The sequence below is a fragment of the Eurosta solidaginis genome, chromosome 1, assembly GCF_040869045.1.
Source record: "Eurosta solidaginis isolate ZX-2024a chromosome 1, ASM4086904v1, whole genome shotgun sequence".
Taxonomy (NCBI): domain Eukaryota; kingdom Metazoa; phylum Arthropoda; class Insecta; order Diptera; family Tephritidae; genus Eurosta; species Eurosta solidaginis.
In genome coordinates, this window is record NC_090319.1 from 337,789,257 (window position 1) to 337,811,486 (window position 22,230).

The following is a 22,230-nucleotide window of genomic DNA, read 5'->3' on the forward strand; positions in this document are numbered from 1 at the left end:
GTTTTGGGCAATATCTCGAGACCCTACCCTGCAAAAATTGTTGGATTACGTGTTCCATTTTCTTCATGTTGGAGTACTCTAAGAATACTCATTTGCAATGCGTTTGCGGACCACCATCAGCCGATCATTGCTCGTTTTTTAACGACCGTGATTACGACACGATGACGATCGAACAGAGTTGCCAAAAGTAAAACATTGCATACAAATAACTGATAATAATATTTTACTATGGCAACTCTGATAAAATGCAACCGCGCATTGGTTTTATGTATACATTAGGGTGGGTCGATTTAAAAATCGCTCATTGCTCTATGAAAACCGTATTCTAGGGATCAAAATAAGAAACTTTGCTGAAGGAACCATACCTCTAAAACGAATTCTGGTGTCCCCCAATTTGGGTCGAATTTTTGGGTAGGGGCAAATTTTGAAAAATCCCACTTTGCTCCACTCGAGTCCAAATGTATGACCGACCCACCGATGGCAGTGGCACACCCCCTGGAACCCCCCTGGGGGTTCACCATACAAACATTTCAAATTATTTTATTGGAAATTTTTTTTATTTGTTTATACGTAATAATAAAATGCTACGTATACGCAGTGGTCCACCTCTTTTCAGTTGGTATGGATATGTTTGTGCTGATTTTTTCATGTAAAGTGTAAAACCGGCGATTTTTTGAAATGTTTATATGGTGAACCCCCTGGGGGGTTCCAGGGGGTGTTAGTGGGGGTCGGTCATACATTTGGACTCGATTGAAGCACTCTAAATGGGTCAAAGTGGGATTTTTCAAAATTTGCCCCTACCCAAAAGTTCGACCCAAATTGGGGGACACCAGAATTCGTTTTAGAGGTATGGTTCCTTCGGCAAAGTTTCTTATTTTGATCCCTAGAATACGATTTTCACAGAGCAATGAGCGGTTTTTAAATCGACCCGCCCTAATAACCGTGGCTACCGCCACGGTGATGCACAATTTTTTTGATGGGTACAAACACAACAACAACCACATGAAAATCGCCAAATTCAACTGCAAATATCTCCGGACAGAGATAAAATTTTTCTTTTCCGCCATCGGATAATTGTTCTCGAGATTAATACGCGTCTTTTGACACCTCTCTCGATATTTTTGGTAGCGTATTGGCAGTCGACCTCTCAACTAGACTATTACCTTAAATTCACTCCGATAATTCTTTCCGACACAATTCCTCTTTAGTACATTGGCAAATGATCCTCTGTGCGTGCTCCATGGAGTACTACAGTGAAAGTACTTTGGAAAGTACTCTCACGTATGTACTCTATAGAATACTCACAAACAAAGCGAGAGTGGGATCACCTACTCCTCTCCTAGGACATCGCAATGTTAATTGGAGCACATTTTTTGTATGAATACAGATTATTTTTGGAATACTCCTATACTCCCAAAGGAGTATTCCTTACATTATTTATGGAGTACTCGCGTTTTTTGAAGGGTAGTCACCCAGATGTATGAAATTTACCCTCTGCTAAAGAACTCTTCAACAGCTTCCATTTTGTACCCATATTATACAAACACATCGTAGGGTTATCCGGGTCCACGTTTTGACCTATATCTCAAGACCCTATAAATTTTTTAAATTTTTTTTTGCTAAAAACCTCCCCTTTTGATTCCTATAATACGAAAAAAGAACGAATAAAATTGGCTTCGTATCGGCCCCAAAACATGGACAGGAACGAACATCATTTCATTTTTATATATATAGATAAAACAAAATAAATTATTTCTCCCGCGACGAGTATCTCTTCTGTCTCCAGGAGTGCTCGCGAATTTTTCCATAAACACTCAGATTATTCAAGGGAGTAATGCAAATCCTCCTAATAAAAGACATGCTTCTACGTTTCGATGAGTGAATCTCATATCGAGACTATACGTGGTCGAACTTAGAATTTAGGACAAGGATTAAACTATGGATACCTGGGTTGGTGTTGCATTATCATTCACTTACTCTTATTTACCAAGATTACTTGAAACACAAACCTCCTTCCTCTGCTTCAAAATACGGGTGCCTATAGAAATACTTTCTGAGCATTAAAGGGCCTAACCAGCGCAGGCTACGGGCTTTTGCTCTTCGGAAGAATTTTTTTTGGAATATTTTAAGTACTATTCCATCTTCTTTAGACAGTGTTTATGATGCTGAGCCGTATACAAGGTTAGGTATTATAAGTGATTTTTGTTCATCGAGGAAGAATATTATTTGTCTAATTACCCGTTTAGACGGTTAAGCGCCAATTAAGTAAGTAAGTAATTATCCTTTTGAAATTTACATCACTTGTTGGCAAGGGTGATTGTGCGTTTGATTTCTTATTTCCGATTGATATCCTTCAGCTGAGACGTGACTGGCGCGAATTCGGTTCTTTTTATGACAACAAGTATTCATCTTCATCTCGTTCGGCGCAATGTCCACCTTTTAGTCCATTCATGCTGTCAGCAATCGCCAGAATTTGTACTCTCTTATGTCGCCAGAATCAGCTTAAGGAAATCGGATGATAGGAAGCCGCGTTTTGAAATCCAAATTTGGCAGGGAAGTCAAACTTTGCATTGCAGCATAAAAGCATTTATTTGTCGGCTGTCAAAAGCTAATTTCAAGACGGCAAAAAATTTGGTGAACATTTGGCCGACAGAAGATCAACCACATCTGAAGACGCGCTGAGAGTTGTCCATCAACTCGTTGACTTTCGCAGACGGATTCGAGGCCTCTTTTCACAGATTTTATGATCGTCTTTAGATTGGCTGATTTTTAATCTGTAGGCATGCCTTCCTCCTACCATATTCCACCAATATGTTGATGCATGTTCTTTATCAACTCTTCTTCTCCGTGTTTAAAGAGATCGACAGGTAGCTCGACCATAACCCGCACCGTAGCCGGCATCCCATGACAATTTGCGGGAGGAACCCAACAAATTAATGACGATTTGATACGGATAGTGGCGTTACGCTCTTTAACAGCCGTTTAGTATTTTCCTTATCACAAAACCAACATCAAGGCTGCGAATAAGCTTACCTTGTAATGGCCACTACGGTAGGCCAGGTTAGGCGGTATTTTCCTTGTGCCTTAATCCTTGCCTTCTTCTGCAATAGTTCGGAAATTCGAGCTACATATCCTGTTGTTGTTGGTGAAGCAGTGCTTCGCCCCACCTAACAGCCGTGACCGATCACAAATTGTCATCAATATCCTCTAACGGGAGTCCAAGGAAACTTGCTGTTTCAACAGGGGTGGACCATAAGGAAAGTGGTGTAAGAGGCGTTGGTTCCACATTACAATTAAAGAGATGGTTGGTGTAATGTGGGGACACATTGCAAGCGGGACATACATTTTGTATGTCGGGGTTGATTCTGGATAGGTAAGAGTTTAACCTGTTACAGTATCCAGAACGAAGTTGAGCAAGAGTGACACGCGTTTCCTTGGGGAGTATGCGTTCCTCTTCCGCGAGTTTTGGGTACTTTTCTTTGAGTACTGGATTCACCGGGCAATTCCCGGTGCCTGTTTGTGGAGTTCACCAAGGACCTGCTTATATTTTTTCGCTTCATACGGCTGGGTTCTCAGGTGCCGTATTTCCTCAAAATGCTTACGGAGATGACTCCTTAAGCCCCTAGACGGTGCTGGTTCATCAATCAGATGTCTGTCGGGATGCTCAGGTTTCTGGGTATTCAACAGGAACTGTTTGGTCAGCATCTCATTTCTCTCCCTGATGGGGAGTATTCTCGCCTCATTATGCAGATGGTGTTCTGGGGACATAAGAAGACAGCCCGTGGCAATTCTGAGAGCAGTATTTTGGAAGGCCTGTAGCTTCTTCCAGTGGGTAATTTTTAGGCTTGGCGACCATATGGGTGACGCGTAGCACGTAATCGGCTGGCTAATTGCTTTGTATGTAGTCATGAGCGTTTCTTTATCTTTTCTTCAGGTACTGCCAGCGAGGGATTTGAGGATTTGGTTACGGCTCTGAATTCTCGGAACAATTGCGGCTGCGTGCTCACCAAAATGTAGATCCTGATCAAACGTCACACCCAAGATTTTGGGGTGTAGGACAGTCGGTAGCGTAGTGCCATCGACGTGGATGTTCAAAATGGTCGACATTTGGGACGTCCATGTTGTAAATAAGGTCGCGGAAGATTTAGTCGGTGATAATGCCAGGTTTCGCGAGGCGAAAAAACTGGAGAGATCAGGGAGGTAGCCGTTTATTTTATTGCATAGCTCATCGATCTTTGGGCCTGGGCCTGTGGCCATTATTGTGCAGTCATCGGCGTAGGAAACGATTGTGACTCCTTCCGGTGGTGAAGGTAGCTTAGATATGTAGAAATTAAACAAAAGTGGGGATAGGACCCCACCCTGTAGCACCCCTTGTTTAATTCTCCTTGGTTTTGATGTTTCGTTTCTAAATTGCACCGATGCCTGCCGACCACCCAGATAATTTGCGGTCCACCTTTTAAGACATGGGGGAAGGGTAGACCCTTCTAGGTCTTGCAGTAACGAGCCATGGTTGACCGTATCAAAAGCTTTTGATAGGTCTAGCGCTACGAGTACTGTTCTATGGTGGGGGTATTGATTTAAACCGCAATTTATCTGGGTGCTAATGGCATTTAGCGCGGTGGTAGTGCTATGGAGTTTTCTAAAGCCATGCTGATGAGAGGCTAGCTGCAAATTTGCTTGGAAATAAGGGAGCAAAATGGCTTCAAGCGTCTTTGCTACTGGCGATAGGAGAGATATCGGGCGATACGACTCTCCTATGTTAGCTGGTTTCCCAGGCTTTAGTAGCGGGACCACCTTGGCCATCTTCCATTTCTCGGGTATGACAAAGGTGGAAAGAGACAGTTTGAAGACATGCGCTAAATATTTGAAACCCTCTTTCCCTAGGCTTTTAAGCATCGGCATGGCTATGCCGTCTGGGCCCACTGCTTTGGATGGTTTAGCGCGACTAATGGCGTCCTCAACCTCTTTAGCGGTGATGGTGATTGGTGACGCGCTGAATTTGTGTTTATGTGCGTGTCAGTTGGTCCTCCGTCTATCTTTGTCGACCGTAGAATGCATTATATATTGTCGGCAGAAAGCGGTCACGCATTTTTTCGCATCCGACAGCACTTTGACGCCAAAGGCGATGGAAACTTTGTCTTTGTGCTTAGTCGGATTCGATAGGGACTTTACGGTGGACCAAAGTTTACCCACACCGGTAGAGAGGTTACAACCTCTTAGGTGCTCCTAGCCCGCTTGTGTTCATCCACAAGCAATCTGATGTGTTGGTTTATATCCCTTATTTGGAGGTCGCCTGGATCAAGCTGTCTTATAAGGTCACGTTCTCTCGCTAAGTTTGCGGCCTCCGCCGGGAAGTGGGCCTGATTTCGGGAATTCTCCCGGCGGGAATGAAACGTGCCGAGGCGGATTCAATGACCTTGCGGAAGGCACGCTCCCCTTGGCGGGCATCAGTCGGCCTAGGGAGGGCAGCAAAGCGGTTGTCTGTAAAAGATTTATATTCTTCCCACTTTCCTTTTTTGAAGTTTATGAAAGTGCGTTTTTCGGTGACGATGAAGTCGGCGGTACGCTCGAGCGAAATAAGTATAGGCAGGTGGTCGGATGCCAATGTTACCATCGGCTTCCAATTGACGCAGTTTACGAGTTCTGCGCTCATGATTGAGATATCTGGCGAACTGTGACAGCTTCCTACCATACGTGTGGGGGCGTCTCCATTTATTGTGCAGAACGTCGTTTCTTCTATTTGATCCGCCAACATCTCACTACTACTGTCCGCCCGCAAATTTGAATGCCATAGATCGTGATGGGCATTGAAATCGCCTAAGATAAAGCGATTGTTGCCAGTGAGTAAGGCTCTGATATTAGGGCGGTATCCACTGGGGCAACAGATGGCAGGAGGGATGTAGATGTTGATGATTTCTAGGTTTGCATCACCTGACCGGACAGATAGGCCTTGACGTTCTAAGACATTGTCCCTGCGGTCGATGCCAGGATCAAAAATATAATATTGCACAGAGTGGTGTATGGCCGCCTCCATTTCCGCTCTCGCGGTCTTTTCTGTGGACATTATACCCAGAGCAGGTCTGCAATGCAGATCTTGCTGTGAGTTTAGTCTCTTGAATCGCAGCAATGCGGATGTTGTGCCGCTTCATGAAATCGACTATCTCCGCTTAGGCGTAGACTACGGGACGCCCTTGGGCGTGAACAGCAAGGAGCCTTTAGGAGATTTATAAAAGTTACGTGGACGTCGGGTTTTGGGATCAAGCCCAGAACAACCTGTCCGATGCAACCATCCCTTACACGAGACACACTGAACAGAGTATGACCGTCCTAAAAAGATTCTTTTCCGGCAGATGCAGCAAAACCATTTCTCAGGACCGGGGTCAGGAGACGGACGCGGATTGGATTCGATACCTTCCCGGAGCAAGAGAATATGGAGCAGTCCTGCTGCAAGGAGCTGCTGGGAGGATGACAATTTGTGGGAGGGACGCAACAAATTAAATGGGGTTACACTGAAAACTCAGTCCTTGGTCGGGAAAAATCCCGAGTCGCTCCGGTACATAGAACCGACTGCCTTGGGAAGCTACATATCCTCAAATCTTATTTTGTACAGCTTCTGGCGTAGTCGTCATAAAGAAACACATCTCACCCGTGCCTTGCTTTTTAATTAGTACTGTGTTTTAAAAGACTCGTTCCAAGCCCAGCACACCCCATATAAGGAATCTACCACACATGCGAACAATTTTTTGTTCTTATTGCTCGGGTTATCTTTTCCTATATCAGTCTTCCAATCCTAACAGAACTGATGGTTTTGCTCAATGTAATTTGTCCCAGTTCTATAACCTAACAATCCTTATTGCCGCGAATAAGAGAACCAACAAAATTAATCACTAACCAATAACACCAGCGGGTTAGGGGGTTAGAATATACCCGCGGTAGGTATACTTGTTGTTGTTGTTGTTGTTATTGTAGCGATAAGGTTGCTCCCCGAAGGCTTTGGGGAGTGTTATCGATGTGATGGTCCTTTGCCGGATACAGATCCGGTACGCTCCGGTACCACAGCACCATTAAGGTGCTAGCCCGACCATCTCGGGAACGATTTATGTGGCCACATTAAACCTTCAGGCCATCCCCTCCCTCCCCACCCCCAAGTTCCACGAGGAGCTTGGGGTCGCCAGAGCCTCGTCTGTTAGTGAAACAGGATTCGCCGCGGATAGGTGAGGTTGACAATTGGGTTTGGAGAAGATATATATTACGCTGGCAACCTGAAGGGTTGCGCTACACACCCCTTGAATCTGGTATTTTAGTCGCCTCTACGACAGGCATACCTACCGCGGGTATATTCTGACCCTTTATCCGCTGGGGGAGGTATACTTGTCGTAAGAGGCGACTAAAATACCAGATTCAAGGGGCTGTGTAGCGCAAACCTTCAGGTTGCCAGCGAAATATATATCTCCTCCAAACCCGATTGTCAACCTCACCTATCCGCGGCGAATCCTGTTTCACTAACAGACGAGGCTCTGGCGACCCCAAGCTCCTCATGGAACACTGGGATTTTAATTAAGCCGCTGGTTATTAATTCCTCATTATCAAATGTTATGATATGCATGTTCTTCGACTTGGTTCTGAGCCGCCTGGGCAACTTAGTGAGACCCCAAAGACACCAAGAACATATTTGCCGTTAAAGCTGGAGTCATGACCTTTTTTTAGCAGAGAATGTCTTTAATTCCCTTATTTATACTTATTGCGAAATGTTTGTGTTTTATAAATAATAAATTATTTTATTTTAAATTTTTAAATAAGGCATGGTTCTAGACCAACTGAATATTTTCTACTTCTTTAATTAGATCCATATGTTTAAATTCGTTTGGATTTTTATTAAACTTTTCTAAGAGCTTCAGTTTATTTTCATCGCTCTTGTAGTAAAACATTTGCAATTCATTGGCCAAACATTGTGCTTCCTTTCCAGTCAATACGTTTGCATCATATTCACCACGCATCAGTACTAGCCCTTTGTCTTTAAACTCTGTATAATGAACCAATGTTAAGCATTCGGGGGCATTTTCAGCGTGCACCTATAAAATTAGTTTGCATTTTTAAGTTATATTAAAAAACAGTTATATCAATCCACTATCTATCTACCTGATAAGCAAGCAGTGGTGTGAAATGCACTGCATTCGCTGCAAATTGTAGCATAATAAACTCAAATCCTTCGCTACGTGGTAAGGGGAGCAGGAACACCGGGTATTTCTTAGCATGTTCCATAAGTATTTCAAATTGAGTTACAGTCAAGGTAGCCGCCAGCACATCTTTAGTCTTATGGTATTCGAACCAAATTTTGGAAATTTCTTCAGCGCTCTTATCTTCGATTAGGTCTAGTTTCATAATATCCGCAAGCTTTTTATATGGTATTTCATTTATTTCTTCTTTAAGTGGTTGTTTAGGATTCAAAAGTTCTGAATATGTCCTGTATATGAATTTTTAATGTGATCGTTTGATGACTTAAAAAAGCTCCTACCTTGCTTGACTTTTGCCTTCCTTAATAGGATTCACAACTTTGTCTACACGACTAAGAAACTCCTCGGGTGATGTTTTCTGAAGTTTTGCTATTTTTTCTGCATACTTATCAAGATAGGGATTTTTCTCCTTCATTTGATCCAGCGCCTCTTTGGCGCGCCTCATTGCTGACATGCTTATGGTTCTTGTTATAATATTATTGACTGGAACAAGATGCAAGCTACTGCGAATGCAGGCCATAACACGCGCTGAAGATTATGAGAAGATGAAATGCACTCAGTCGAAAAAATTTGAGTAAATCCAAAAAATGGTATATAAAAATCTTTTGCTGTCAGTTATTCAATAATCAGCTCTTTTTCGGAACTTCGAAGTTCGAAAGCCATTGTTAGCAGTGTCTTAGTTAAAGGCCCAATTAATGGAGACTTATAACCATAGAATCATAACCAGATAAAACAGCTGATCGAACCTACCTTATGGAAATCAATTTAATCGATTAATGGTGCCATACCATAACGCTAACGCCATAACCATACCACAGCCAACCAATTGGTTTTTGGTTTATCGCCATATCCATAACCTAAAAATATTTGAGTTGGTGAATTTAACTACTTTTTGTAGATTTTATTCATTGTTTTGGATACGTTATGACTAAGATACTTATTTTTGGTGGAATGTGTTCGTAATTATTTGCTTTTTCTTCATTTTTATGGAATTTGCACGATTTTTAGGCTAAGGCACCATTAATCGATCACAGTGGAGATGATTACAGATATGGGTATGGCTACGACTATGGCGTTAGGGTTATTGAATTTTAATTAGCCCTTAAAGGATACGAAGCGAACTTTTTGAGCTTGGACTGCAAGTAAAGCAAGTGGCAGTAGAGGCTTTGTCAGAAAACAAATTGCCGCCGTACTTCACATTTACAACTTTGGCAGAGGAAATATAAGCCGTCATCCAGTGAGTTTTACAGCTCCGGAATGCTCTGGATTATTGAAAGACTTGAGAAGCAGAGGTCGTGATATTTTCGCACAGGTGAAATGTGATAGGTAGATGTCGCCGCTGTTTTTCATTTATTATTATTATTATTTATTTATTACGGCCTAAAGACTAGTTCGTAAATTAGAATATATTACAGTTTTTTATCTTATAGCTAAGGTTTTACAATATTCATATAAATTAAATAAAATTAAATACTGTTATTTGATGGCAACTTTTTCAGTTCTAAAAAACGGTAATTTGAAATTATGTTTCTTCCTCGTATTTATGTTGTGATTTTGCTCATATTTTTATTTAAATATTCAGGTACATTTCCATGTTTGATATTAAATATGAATTTCATGGAGTGGAACAAATATTTTGTTTCACACTTAACCATACGGCGAAAGGCTAAGCAGCGGCATCTATTTTTGAAAAAGTAGGTTTGTTAAAGGCAGCGTTGCCAAACTAAAGACAAGTAATTAACAAATTAGCTGGTTCACAAATTGAACCAGACTTCTATCTGGATTTATCTGGCTGAAATCGTTGTTGTTGCATTTACATGCAAAATTATTTATCTGGCTCAGGATATTGCCACTGGATGATGGCTATAAAATATGAAACATCACCATATTTCAGAATTTGATTTAAAAACAACGTATCTCAGACTTTGGTTGTAGAACGCCCTACGTCAGATTTTTTCCATGAACGCCACAGCTAATGTTAAAATAGTCGTGTTTTCTTATTTACACGCGTATACGTTTACGTTTGCGCGTTAAAATGCGCTTATCCTCTCTTAGATAAAGCTTAGGCGGTCCATCTAGTGGCAAATAGCTACACAGCATGTTGTACCGAAAAGCGAAGACACAAACCTCTTTTGTATGGCTGTGTATAACCTATAGCTGAATCGGTTGCGGTGAATGGTGAAGACATACCATTTATAGAGGTAATACATAGAGATGAAACATAGTCAATTATTTCAGGTGCATCTAAGTATAATGCGTATTGAAATTTAAGCTGCAGACCGTGGTGCTTTATCGGTAACCGTATCGGTAACAGAGCTGTAAAAAGATTGAATCAATTGAGTGTGCATTCTCTCAGCATTCTAAAGTGTGTGTGTTATTGAATGGAAAATATAATTCAATATAGAGTGGGAATATAGGAACCATTCCCAATCTTTAATGAATGTAAACTTGAAATGAATGCATACTTCTTTTTCCATTCAGTACTAAATACTTTTTCCCTATGGTTCTTTTTTTGTATACTTTCATTGCAATCAGATATGTTAAATCAATTTAGAAGTTTTGTAGCCAAAAATTTATCAATAGAAATAATAGCCCCTTCTAATTATTCAAGTAGTTTAATATTTAAGAATTCATGAGCTTAACACCGGCTTATAATAATTGAATATTCAATCATTATTTTTGAAAAGAAAGAGAAATTTACTGGCATACTGCGATTTTAACATTTCGAATACCGCCACATAATCATCATCAGTCAATTTCGAATGTTATCAAAGGCTTCACTGATATTCGAACCGTGAATCACACGGTGAAACTGCAGTTGCCTTAAATCATCGAAATATGCCAGTAAATGTTTCTTTCTTTTCAGTTTCTCTTTAAACTTCGCAAAGACAATCAATTGCTTTTTTGTTATATGTGAAAATGGTTCTATATGTTCTACTTATTTTGCGGTTGTAGTAAAGTGGATATTGTAAACACATTGTGCATTCACCAAAAAGAATAATTTGTGGATATTTTTTGCCGATAATACAAGAAAAACAGATACTTGAGTTTAAGTCGTTTAAATTTAAATACATCAAAGTACATAGATCTATCAGCGATTTCGTTGGAGCTTACTAATTCCGAGAATTTGATAAATATATGTCTAATTCCATGGCATCGTCCTACAGGGATTCAGGCTTTTTCTATTCACTTGAGTCACCTTCCCAGTTTTCCTTCATATGTGCCACGAAAAAAAAATGTTTCATTGGGAGAAACTCTTCAGAGGTTATTAATTTCCCTCCCCACAAAGAGATTGACTGGCTCCATCGGATTACAGTTTTTTACAGCTTAAGATGACAGTGTTTGACGGAATATAAATATAGACCCGAGTGATTAGTCTCTCTGCCTATTTGCGTGACATTTTTAGGTTGAATTCTATCTTACTTGAGCAGATTTCTATTCAAAGTTAATTTTCTTTTCTATCAACAAAGCTACAACTACCTATAGAGCCTACTTTAAATGACTGTAATTACAAACTATTGTGTTTAGAAGAATATTTTTCGTAGAAAATAGAGAAAAATAGTATATTGCTGTTGCAATTTGGAAACCCACAAACCATTTTCTATACAGTATTTGGCCATAAACCGCTAGGAAGAATATTTGAAATAACTTGAGAGCTTTTATAATATATATCTTTCAATTGTTTAATCAACAATTGAGGACGTTCAAATGTAGATTAGTACTTTTCCCTGCAAGCCTTTTATATGCCACATTGGCAACATTTATTTAGAACGATGACAACTTTCGGAACGGGATGTTGAAATATTTGTAACTTGCTTTTTTTATTATTAACAAGTAAGGAAGGTTAAGTTCGGGTGTAACCGAACATTACATACTCAGTTGAGAGCTATGGTGACAACATAAGGGAAAATAACCATGTAGGAAAATGAACCGAGGGAAACCCTGGAATGTGTTTGTATGACATGTGTATCAAATGAAAGGCATTAAAGAGTATTTTATCAGGGAGTGCGCCATAGTTCTATAGGTGGACGCCATTTAGGGATATAGCCATAAAGGTGGGTCAGGGTTGACCCTAGAATGCGTTTGTACGATATGGGTATCAAATGAAAGGTATTAATGAGTATTTTAAAAGGGCGTGGACCTAAGTTCTATAGATGGACGCCTTTTCGAGATATCGCCGTAAAGATGGACCAGGGGTGACTCTAGAATGCGTTTGCACAATATGGGCATCAAACGAAAGGTGTTAATGAGTATTTTAAAAGGGAGTGGGCCTTAGTTCTATAGGTGGACGCCGTTTCGAGATATCGTCATAAAGGTGGACCAGGGGTGACTCTAGAATGCGTTTGTACGATATGGGTATCAAATGAAAGGTGTTAATGAGTATTTTAAAAGGGAGTAATCCTTAGTTCCATAGGTGGACGCCATTTCGAGATATCGCCATAAAGGTGGACCAGGGGTGACCCTAGAATTTGTTTGTACAATATGGGCATCAAACGAATGGTGTTAATGAGTATTTTAAAAGGGAGTGGGCCTTAGTTCAATAGGTGGTAGCCTTTTCGAAATATCGCCATAAATGTGGACCAGGGGTGACTCTAGAATGCGTTTGTACGATATGGATATCAAATTAAAGGTATTAATGAGTATTTTAAAACGGAGTAATCCTTAGTTCCATAGGTGGACGCCGTTTCGAGATATCGCCATAAAGGTGGACCAGGGGTGACCCTAGAATTTGTTTGTACAATATGGGTATCAAAAGAAAGGTGTTAATGAGTATTTTAAAAGGGTGTGGGGCTTAGTTCTATAGGTGGACACCTTTTCGGAATATCGCCACAAAGGTGGACCAGGGGTGACTCTAGAATGTGTTTGTACGATATTGGTATCAAATTAAAGGTATTAATGAGGGTTTTAAAAGGGAGTGGTGGTTGTTGTATAGGTGGTCGCATTTTCGAGATATCGCCATAAAGGTGGACCAGGGGTGACCCTAGAATTTGTTTGTACAATATGGGCATCAAAAGAAAGGTGATAATGAGTATTTTAAAAGGGAGTATTCCTTAGTTCCATAGGTGGACGCCATTTCGAGATATCGCCATAAAGGTGGAGCAGGGGTGACCCTAGAATTTGTTTGTACAATATGGGTATCAAAAGAAAGGTGTTAATGAGTATTTTAAAAGGGTGTGGGGCTTAGTTCTATAGGTGGACGCCTTTTCGAGATATCGCCATAAAGGTGGACCAGGGGTGACTCTAGAATGAGTTTGTACGATATGGGTATCAAATTAAAGGTATTAATGAGAGTTTTAAAAGGGAGTGGTGGTAGTTGTATATGTGAAGGCGTTTTCCAGATATCGACCAAAATGTGGACTAGGGTGACCCAGAACATTATCGGTTGGATACCGCTAATTTATTTATATATGTAATACCTGGCAAGATTTTAAGGGTGTTTTATTTCGCCCTGCAGAACTTTTTCATTTTCTTCTACTTAATATGGTAGGTGTCACAACCATTTTATAAAGTTTTTTCTAAAGTTATATTTCGCGTCAATAAAACAATCCAATTACCTTACCATGTTTCATCCCTTTTTTCGTATTTGGTATAGAATTATGGAATTTTTTTCATTTTTCGCAATTTTCGATATCGAAAAAGTGGGCGTGGTCATAATCGGATTTCGTTCATTTTTCATACCAAGGTAAAGTGGGTTCAGATAAGTACGTGAACTTAGTTTAGTAAAGATATATCGATTTGTGCTCAAGTTATCGTGTTAACGGCCATGCGGAAGGACAGACGGACGACTGTGTATAAAAACTGGGCGTGGCATCAACCGATTTCGCCCATTTTCACAGAAAACAGTTATCGCCATAAAATCTATGCCCCTACCAAATTTCAAAAGGATTGGTTAATTTTTGTTCGATTTATGGCATTAAAAGTATCCTAGACAAATTAAATGAAAAAGGGCGGAGCCACGCCCATTTTTAAATTTTCTTTTATTTTTGTATTTTGTTGCACCATATCATTACTGGAGTTGAATCTTGACATAATTTACTTATATACTGTAAAGATATTAAATTTTTTGTTAAAATTTTACTTTAAAAAAATTTTTTTTTTTAAAAGTGGGCGTGGTCCTTCTCTGATTTTGCTAATTTTTATTAAGCGTACATGCAGTAATAAGAGTAACGTTCCTGCCAAATTTCATCAGGATATCTTCAACGACTGCCAAATTACAGCTTGCAAAAATTTTAAATTACCTTCTTTAAAAAGTGGGCGGTGCCACGCCCATTGTCCAAAATTTTACTAATTTTATATTTTGCGTCATAAGTTCAACTCATCTACCAAGTTTCGTCGCTTTATCGGTCTTTTGTAATGAATTATCGCACTTTTTCGGTTTTTCGAAATTTTCGATATCGAAAAAGTGGGCGTGGTTATAGTCCGATATCGTTCATTTTAAATAGCGATCTGAGATGAGTGCTCAGGAACCTACATACCAAATTTCATCAAGATACCTCAAAATTTACTCAAGTTATCGTGTTAACGGGCGGACGGACGGACGGACGGACGGACGGACGGACGGACGGACGGACATGGCTCAATCAAATTTTTTTTCGATCCTGATTATTTTGATATATGGAAGTCTATATCTATCTCGATTCCTTTATATATGTACAACCAACCGTTATCCAATCAAACTTAATATACTCTGTGAGCTCTGCTCAATTGAGTATAAAAATTTAGAACAATTTTAATAAAAATGCTTCTTCAATTAACTTCTTTGTGCTTTATTACTATTTAAATATCGAAAAAAACTGGTCATTACGGACATAATTAAATTTTTGTGTAGATAGTTTGAAGTGGCTTTAATTAAATGCAACCATGTGATATTTGAGCGGGTTTTGTGCATGTAAGACATTTTCCATAATTGATTGGTACTAGAAAAGTGTGTGCACACTCAGCAAAGGCTGCATTCATTTGAATGCTTATTCTGTGTTGAAAAATGCTTGTGTTTCATTCAATTACATCATTCTTTCTTCGAAGAGTTCAAGAGTGCATTCTTTTTTTCCCACTACTGAATGAAGAATGGGTTGACTTTTAAGCCACATTCTCTAACAAGGAATGAAAGAATGAAGAAACAGCATTCTTAAATCAATGATTTAAAATTTCAAATGATTGCACACTTTTACAGCTCTGATCGGTAACCTTATAACAGCTGATTCGACCAACCTTATGGGAATCAATGCAATCCATTATTGGTGCCGCTAAGATCGTAACCGTATCGTAGCCAACCTATTGGTTTTTGGATTACTAGCCGGAGTCATTGGTGCCGTGTGTCGTATCGCTGTATCCGTATCCCTAACGTAATCAGCTGTTTATCGTTACGACGGTAAACCAAAACCCAATTGGTTGGCTACGATACGGTTACGACCTTAGCGGCACCAATAATAGATTGCATTGATTCTCATAAGGTTGGTCGAATCAGCTGTTATAAGGTTACCGATACGGTTACCGATAAAACACCAATGTCTCCAGCTACTGTCGTAACGATAAAAAGCTGATTACGTTAGGGATACGACTACAGCGATACGACAAACGATAGCAATGACTACACCTTTAGGAGTACTAATTTTCTGCGGAACAATTTCATGTTCGCTTAAAGCGCTTTGTATTTGGCAACTCTGTTTTGATGATATTTCGAAAAATGTTAATGAAGACGCCAGACTTTCTATAAAGTTTCGAAGTTGAAACAAGCCCACATTTATTTCTACAGCATACCAACAGTGAGTCAGGCAAACTCCAATCTACGAAGCTAATTTTAATTACAGAATTTATATAAAAAACTTCGAACTAACGTGAAGAATATGTCAACAATTGCTAGCCCTTTATCCATTGCGGGTACCAGACAATCCGGAGCTTCTGTTCGTACACAAAATGGTGAGAGTTGAATTGTGATGGAAACATCTGTGCGTATCTATTATTGGCAGCCGGTAATGTATCTACATATCGAAATCACCATGTGATATGTACTTGGAATATTGCAATAATTTATATTATTTATTTAACAAATTGTGCAATAATAGGATGCGTATTGAACAAAATATATTAATGTGAACTAACTTTATGTTTTGAAGCAATTTAAAAAACATTATGTTACATTTGAAAAAGTTAGGTTATAATCTCATGTAGAAAGTGCTAGTACGTTTACAAAAATGTCTTGGGATAAGAATTTTAAATGATATTCAATTTATTTCATTCAATTTACTTTCAGTTATGGCTGCAAGCTCTATTGCGAACATAGTAAAAAGTTCACTGGGACCCGTTGGTTTAGACAAAATGCTGGTTGATGATATTGGTGATGTCACTGTTACTAATGATGGAGCAACAATACTCAAATTATTGGAGGTCGAACATCCCGCAGCAAAGTAAATTTAAATATTTTGTAGAAAACAATTTTATATTGCACAATTGCAGTTTTTAAACTATCAATTTTGTTATTTAAAAGGGTTCTCGTTGAACTGGCACAACTGCAGGACGAAGAAGTTGGTGATGGTACAACGTCAGTTGTTATATTGGCAGCAGAATTGTTGAAGGTATACTTTTGTTAATTTTTAGTAGTTTAGTTTTTCATACGTATTATTCAGAATGCTGACGAATTAGTGAAACAAAAAATTCATCCAACTTCAATAATTGCCGGTTATCGTTTGGCTTGCAAAGAGGCTTGCAAATACATATCTGAGCATTTAACGGCACCTGTAGATGAGTTGGGACGTGATTCTTTGATTAATATTGCAAAAACATCAATGAGTTCAAAGATTATTGGAGCTGATGCGGATGTTTTCGCAACAATGGCAGTGGATGCCGCACAAGCTGTGAAGGTACTTTTTTTTATAAATAATAAGAGAATATAGTTAAAAATATTATTTACTACATTTTAGATCACGGACTCAAAAGGCAATCCATCATATTCCATTAAAGCAGTAAACGTTTTGAAAGCTCATGGAAAGTCTGCACGCGAATCACTTTTAATTCCAGGCTATGCTTTAAATTGTACTATCGCTTCTCAGCAAATGCCGAAAAAGATCGTCAATGCTAAAATTGCTTGTCTAGATTTTTCTCTGCTGAAGACAAAAATGAAAATGGGTGTGCAGGTACTTATTAATGATCCAGATAAATTGGAAGGTATTCACGCACGCGAAATGGATATTACAAAAGAGCGCATTAATAAGATTTTGTCGACTGGAGTGAATGTTGTACTGTGCTCGGGTGGTGTTGATGATCTATGCATGAAGCATTTTGTTGAAGCCGGTGCTATGGCTGTACGCCGTGTGAAAAAAGGTGATTTGAAGATTATTGCAAAGGCTACTGGAGCAGCGTTCCTCACGTCCTTAACCAATATGGAGGGTGAAGAGAGCTTTGAAGCATCTATGGTTGGTGAAGCAGCCGAAGTAGCGCAAGAGCGTATTTGTGATGATGAACTCATCTTAATTAAGGGTCCAAAAGCTAGGTAGTACATTAATTTTTTAGACTTACATATATAAAATAACAAATGTTTGTTTTACAGAGCTGCTGCTTCCATTATCTTGCGCGGACCTAACGATTTCTATTGCGACGAAATGGAACGCTCTATCCACGATGCACTGTGCGTTGTCAAACGTGTATTGGAAAGCAAAAAAGTAGTAGCCGGTGGTGGCTGTGTTGAAGCTGCACTTTCAATTTATTTGGAAAATTTTGCAACTTCTCTAGTGAGTTAATTTTGATTACATGTACATAATCTATTAAAAGCATATTATTATTTTATTGTTATTCGTTATGTAGAGCTCACGTGAACAATTGGCAATCGCTGAATTCGCCAAATCTTTGTTGGTCATTCCGAAAACTTTAGCCGTCAATGCTGCTAAAGATGCAACTGACTTGGTGGCCAAGTTGCGTGCATACCACAATTCAAGTCAAACAAAAACAGAACATGCGCAACTCAAATGGACTGGTTTGGATTTGATTGAAGGCGTTGTACGTGATAACAAAAAGGCTGGTGTATTGGAGCCAGCGATGTCAAAAATTAAATCACTTAAATTTGCAACCGAAGCTGCTATAACTATTCTGCGTATTGATGATATGATCAAATTGAATCCTGAAGAAAAAGGTGGCAAAAGCTATGCAGATGCCTGTGCTGCTGGGGAATTAGATGGCTAAACAATTGAATTGCTGGCAATCGAGCAATTTGTCTTGCTTTTTTCTATATACTAAGTATTTACACCTACATTTAATCGTTTTACGTTTATATTTTTATTTCAATAATGAGCATTAATATTGATCAACATCGTCGCTATTATTCAACTACATACTAAATGTTAACTACACTTGCTGCATAATTATATTTATAAACATTGAACTTAATATATTCTGGAATACAAATTATCGTTTTTTAATAAACCCTCATTGAGTGGGAAAATCTTAGATCGTTTACACTTGCATACTGCAGATGTGATTTCGTTGTTTTCAAAAGTTTCTAATGGTATGTGTTCACATTGCGTTGTGCGCACTTTACATTTGGGTCTAAAAATAGCATATACAATATGGATCTATAAATATAGTAAGAAGAAAAGTATTGAGAAGAGAAGTGGAAAATTTACGTAGCACGAAATTTTTGTTTAAATAAAATTATTACAAAATGTCTGAAAATAACGCAGTTCCCATTGAGGATTTGAATAATAATATACAAAATGATTTAGTGTCACCTGCAGAAGAGCAGGTTCCACCACAACAACAAAGTAATGAACTATTAGACATAGTATTTACTTTAGAAAGTGAAAAGCAAGCGCTCTTAGAAGAATCACGTAGAAGATTGACTACACTACGCAAAGAATTAGAGGTTAGAATTGTTAACATCAGATTATAAATTTACTAAATTAAAGTTAATTGCTATTTGCAGCAAAGTCAAAATGAAAATGACCAACTCAAACGTAAAGTAGCACAATTAGAGCAATCATTGAAACAATCTGTTTTGTTGGGGGGTGTTGATGCACCGAAGTCAAGACAAGAACAAGAGGAATTATTATTAAAAGCGAAAACTTTGCTCTTCGAAAAGACCAAAGTTTGTAAACAGCAAGAACAGCAGATTGAAGTATTAAAGAATCAAGTAGTTGCTATGCGCGATGTGGTACAAGTGACTAAAGATATGTTAAATCTTAAGACTGCTGAATGTGATCACATGCAAGTGCGTTTAGAGAAATCACAACAATGGATACAAGCTGAAAAGGATAAATGTACTATAACCGAGAAGAAATTAGCGATATCAAAGGGAGTGTACGACAAACTACGAGCCGAATATGATATACAATCGAAAATTTTTAAGGTAGTTGGGTACTTTGAAAATACGTGTAAACAATCTAATCTTACAATTATGTATACCTTTTTCAGGATCTAAAAGAAGTTTATGAACAAAAAATTAAAGTGCTGAGCGCTGCCCTAGAAGAGGCTAAGAAAAAGTAGACGCTATAAAACTCAGGTCCTCAGGTCCTATCCGACTTTTACCAAAACCGGCGGCAGAATTCTGTGAACGTGTTATACTCGCATTAATCGTGTTATATGTACATATATGTATATTGTGATTAATTATCTCTACATAAATAAACATTAAATCAGATATCAATGTATGGGAACTTTAGCCTTGTTTGGTTTTTAAATACTTATTCGTTTTTATTTTGAAGCTAATTTTCTCATTTCAAACATTGTGGTTCATATGAAACTTTTAATCCTTTCAAAAGATGGGCGTAATTCTTTTTTCAGTTGCAATACGCAGGTTTGTTATAAATATTTAGCAGTTTGACGATTCCAATGCATGCAATTATGCGGTTTGTTGTTGGTGCATCTGTTTTGCGAGTGCCATTTGTTTCATTTCCATTACTCCAGCTACAGCATTAAGAAATCTACTTTTCTGTATTTGAATTTTTTCAATTTTCTCAATTTGTTCTTGTACATAATCAACACGGCGCATGAAATAATCCTTCGAGTCTTCCAAATTCTAAAATCAAAGAATTTTACAACGGTTATTACTTTGCAGTCCTTGTACATGTTTTTAATGGGAAAGCACGAACCTTCTCGACATAATAGCCTGTCCCAACATCTATTACAAAGTTATCGAGATCCTTAATGCGCCCTGGCACGTACATACTACTCGTTAGTGGTACCAATATTTGACGATCCTGCCATTCAGGCTGAAATGATTCGAGTGCTTCCTTGGAGCTGGCATATTTTGTTTTACAGCTATACAGAGTTTGTAATGAATCTTGAATGCTGCCGATTTCCTAGATAGTGAATAGTTGTAAATATTAAAGCTATTTTTTTTTTTTTTTTTTGGGATTTGATTGCATGGAGGAGGACCTTCTTATATTTGAAAGTCCCAGTTCCAGGTTATTGTCCAATGCATAAAATGATTAATTTCTGGATTAACTTTCCATAGTATGTAAGTAATTTAGGCTCCACTAATACACAATGGTAATACCAACTGGCCAGAACCATGTGTAGTAGCTTGCTATTTGTATTTAATTATGTGCTTTGTTAACTGGTTTTTTCATGGCACCACGCCAGGTTATTTTCAAATTATAGTTATATGTATGTTTGATTATTTATAAAATTTGTGTTTATGTCCAATTTAATTTGGTAAAGGTCTTTAATTTGTTGATATTTTCCAAATCTTCATATCACAATAGTTTCAATTTTTGTTAATTTTCAGTTTGAGTTGGTATTTTTGTCCACTTTCTTTGTTTAAATATCACTTTTTGGTTGTATGATTCAAATCCAATTTGTCTAATCCGGTAAGTTTTATCTCGATTCCACCAGTCCATTCCATTGTTGTTTTTGTCCAATTTTGGTAATTATTTTTCGTTTATTTAATTTGTGTATTTTGTAAGTTTTAATTTAATATATACAGATTCCCCAGTCCATTCCATTGTTGTTTTTGTCCAATTTTGGTAATTTTCGTCTTTTCCGTTATTATATTTTATATTTATTCAGGTTATGTGTACATGACTGTACATTTTAGTTACTCCGTTAAATTGTCCAGTTTATTTCCGAGAATTTTATTTCCATTTGTATGTATGTAAAAACATTAATTTTCAGTGGCTTGTTGCCAAGTGTCTTCAATGATTTTCCCGTTACGACAGTTTTACGTAAATCGAGTTGGTATTATGTGGCCCACGCCAGGTTATCCATTTCATTTGTTATTTATATGCACAATTTGCATATTTTTACAATACAGCGCACAATTTGTAAGTATTTTTAATTAATATTGTCTTTTCGACTCCCGCACTATCCGCCATTTTATTCTCAAACCGCGTGAGTAAAGCCTCTTGATAGCACGCGGTTGAGTTGTGGGGAAAACCGAACTTGACGCGACGACGTCAGAAAACGAAGAATATTAAAGCTATGATGATAGGCAGCTGTATAAGACACATGTACAAACCTTTTCCATTTCTTGTCTGATCTGCATCAGTTGCTCTAAATTAAGTTTGGCCAAGTCGATTTGTTCAGTTTTATCATTGCTACTATTCGCTGACATTTTGTAATTTGTTCAGGGCTTATTAATAATGGCTTAAATGGAAAAAGTATTAACAAATGCCGATGAAAACTCGTGTTAATAAGAATTACTCACAAACGAATGATTAAAGAAGTAAGGAAGTCTAAGTTCGGGTGGAACCGAATAATTCATACCCAGCTGTACACTTGAAATGCTGTTGTTGTTTGTTTTGTGTGCTTAATAGTGTTACAAGGCGGCGCGGAGTCAGGGTGGTGGTTTTGCACTCCCAACATGAATCAGTGAAGTTATAATTGCATATTAAAAACTAAAGAAAATTCTCGAAAAACTGGCGTGGTGCCCTTTTAAAGAACTGAATTAATTTTATATCTATAACGGAACACGACGAAATGTTGCTGTACATGGTTCTGGCCTCTATGGTATTACCCAGGCATGCTTAACCAACGAACCGATATCATTTCATTACGATAATTAACGTTA

At 38.4% G+C, this 22,230-nt stretch overlaps 4 protein-coding genes across 4 annotated transcripts; 2 read left to right on the forward strand and 2 right to left on the reverse strand.

The window, feature by feature from the left end:
- Positions 1 to 7,751: 7,751 nt before the first annotated feature.
- On the reverse strand, positions 7,752 to 8,867 carry LOC137244420 (ATP synthase mitochondrial F1 complex assembly factor 1). The gene is made up of 3 exons (XM_067773412.1): positions 8,516 to 8,867; positions 8,140 to 8,464; positions 7,752 to 8,072 (listed from the first exon to the last, which is right to left on the reverse strand). Exons 1-3 carry the CDS (start codon positions 8,752 to 8,754, stop codon positions 7,809 to 7,811), a joined length of 828 nt encoding a protein of 275 aa, XP_067629513.1. The 5' UTR covers positions 8,755 to 8,867; the 3' UTR covers positions 7,752 to 7,808.
- Positions 8,868 to 15,953: 7,086 nt separating this feature from the next.
- On the forward strand, positions 15,954 to 18,629 carry CCT1 (chaperonin containing TCP1 subunit 1). Its single transcript, XM_067762289.1, has 7 exons — positions 15,954 to 16,151; positions 16,486 to 16,639; positions 16,720 to 16,807; positions 16,859 to 17,092; positions 17,153 to 17,721; positions 17,779 to 17,959; positions 18,033 to 18,629. Exons 1-7 carry the CDS (start codon positions 16,079 to 16,081, stop codon positions 18,405 to 18,407), a joined length of 1,674 nt encoding a protein of 557 aa, XP_067618390.1. The 5' UTR covers positions 15,954 to 16,078; the 3' UTR covers positions 18,408 to 18,629.
- A 127-nt stretch (positions 18,630 to 18,756) lies between these two features.
- On the forward strand, positions 18,757 to 19,900 carry LOC137237921 (tropomyosin alpha-1 chain). Its single transcript, XM_067762290.1, has 3 exons — positions 18,757 to 19,086; positions 19,147 to 19,569; positions 19,635 to 19,900. Exons 1-3 carry the CDS (start codon positions 18,886 to 18,888, stop codon positions 19,704 to 19,706), a joined length of 696 nt encoding a protein of 231 aa, XP_067618391.1. The 5' UTR covers positions 18,757 to 18,885; the 3' UTR covers positions 19,707 to 19,900.
- Positions 19,794 to 21,878, reverse strand: Pfdn5 (prefoldin 5). Its single transcript, XM_067762291.1, has 3 exons — positions 21,679 to 21,878; positions 20,312 to 20,521; positions 19,794 to 20,238 (listed from the first exon to the last, which is right to left on the reverse strand). The coding sequence occupies exons 1-3, from the start codon at positions 21,772 to 21,774 to the stop codon at positions 20,062 to 20,064; spliced, it is 483 nt and encodes a 160-aa protein (XP_067618392.1). The 5' UTR covers positions 21,775 to 21,878; the 3' UTR covers positions 19,794 to 20,061.
- Positions 21,879 to 22,230: the final 352 nt, after the last annotated feature.

Coding starts and splice junctions, on each gene's coding strand:
- CCT1 (XM_067762289.1), top strand. CDS start 16,079: ATGTCAACAATTGCTAGCCCTTTATCCATTGCGGGTACCAGACAATCC. Junction 16,640..16,719: donor GTCGAACATCCCGCAGCAAA/GTAAATTTAAAT, acceptor GTTATTTAAAAG/GGTTCTCGTTGAACTGGCAC. Junction 17,722..17,778: donor ATTAAGGGTCCAAAAGCTAG/GTAGTACATTAA, acceptor TTTGTTTTACAG/AGCTGCTGCTTCCATTATCT.
- LOC137237921 (XM_067762290.1), top strand. CDS start 18,886: ATGTCTGAAAATAACGCAGTTCCCATTGAGGATTTGAATAATAATATA. Junction 19,087..19,146: donor CACTACGCAAAGAATTAGAG/GTTAGAATTGTT, acceptor TGCTATTTGCAG/CAAAGTCAAAATGAAAATGA. Junction 19,570..19,634: donor TACAATCGAAAATTTTTAAG/GTAGTTGGGTAC, acceptor TACCTTTTTCAG/GATCTAAAAGAAGTTTATGA.
- Pfdn5 (XM_067762291.1), bottom strand. CDS start 21,774: ATGTCAGCGAATAGTAGCAATGATAAAACTGAACAAATCGACTTGGCC. Junction 20,522..21,678: donor TCAGACAAGAAATGGAAAAG/GTTTGTACATGT, acceptor TTCACTATCTAG/GAAATCGGCAGCATTCAAGA. Junction 20,239..20,311: donor CAGGCTATTATGTCGAGAAG/GTTCGTGCTTTC, acceptor CTTTGATTTTAG/AATTTGGAAGACTCGAAGGA.
- LOC137244420 (XM_067773412.1), bottom strand. CDS start 8,754: ATGGCCTGCATTCGCAGTAGCTTGCATCTTGTTCCAGTCAATAATATT. Junction 8,465..8,515: donor GAAGGCAAAAGTCAAGCAAG/GTAGGAGCTTTT, acceptor ATTCATATACAG/GACATATTCAGAACTTTTGA. Junction 8,073..8,139: donor CACCACTGCTTGCTTATCAG/GTAGATAGATAG, acceptor CTAATTTTATAG/GTGCACGCTGAAAATGCCCC.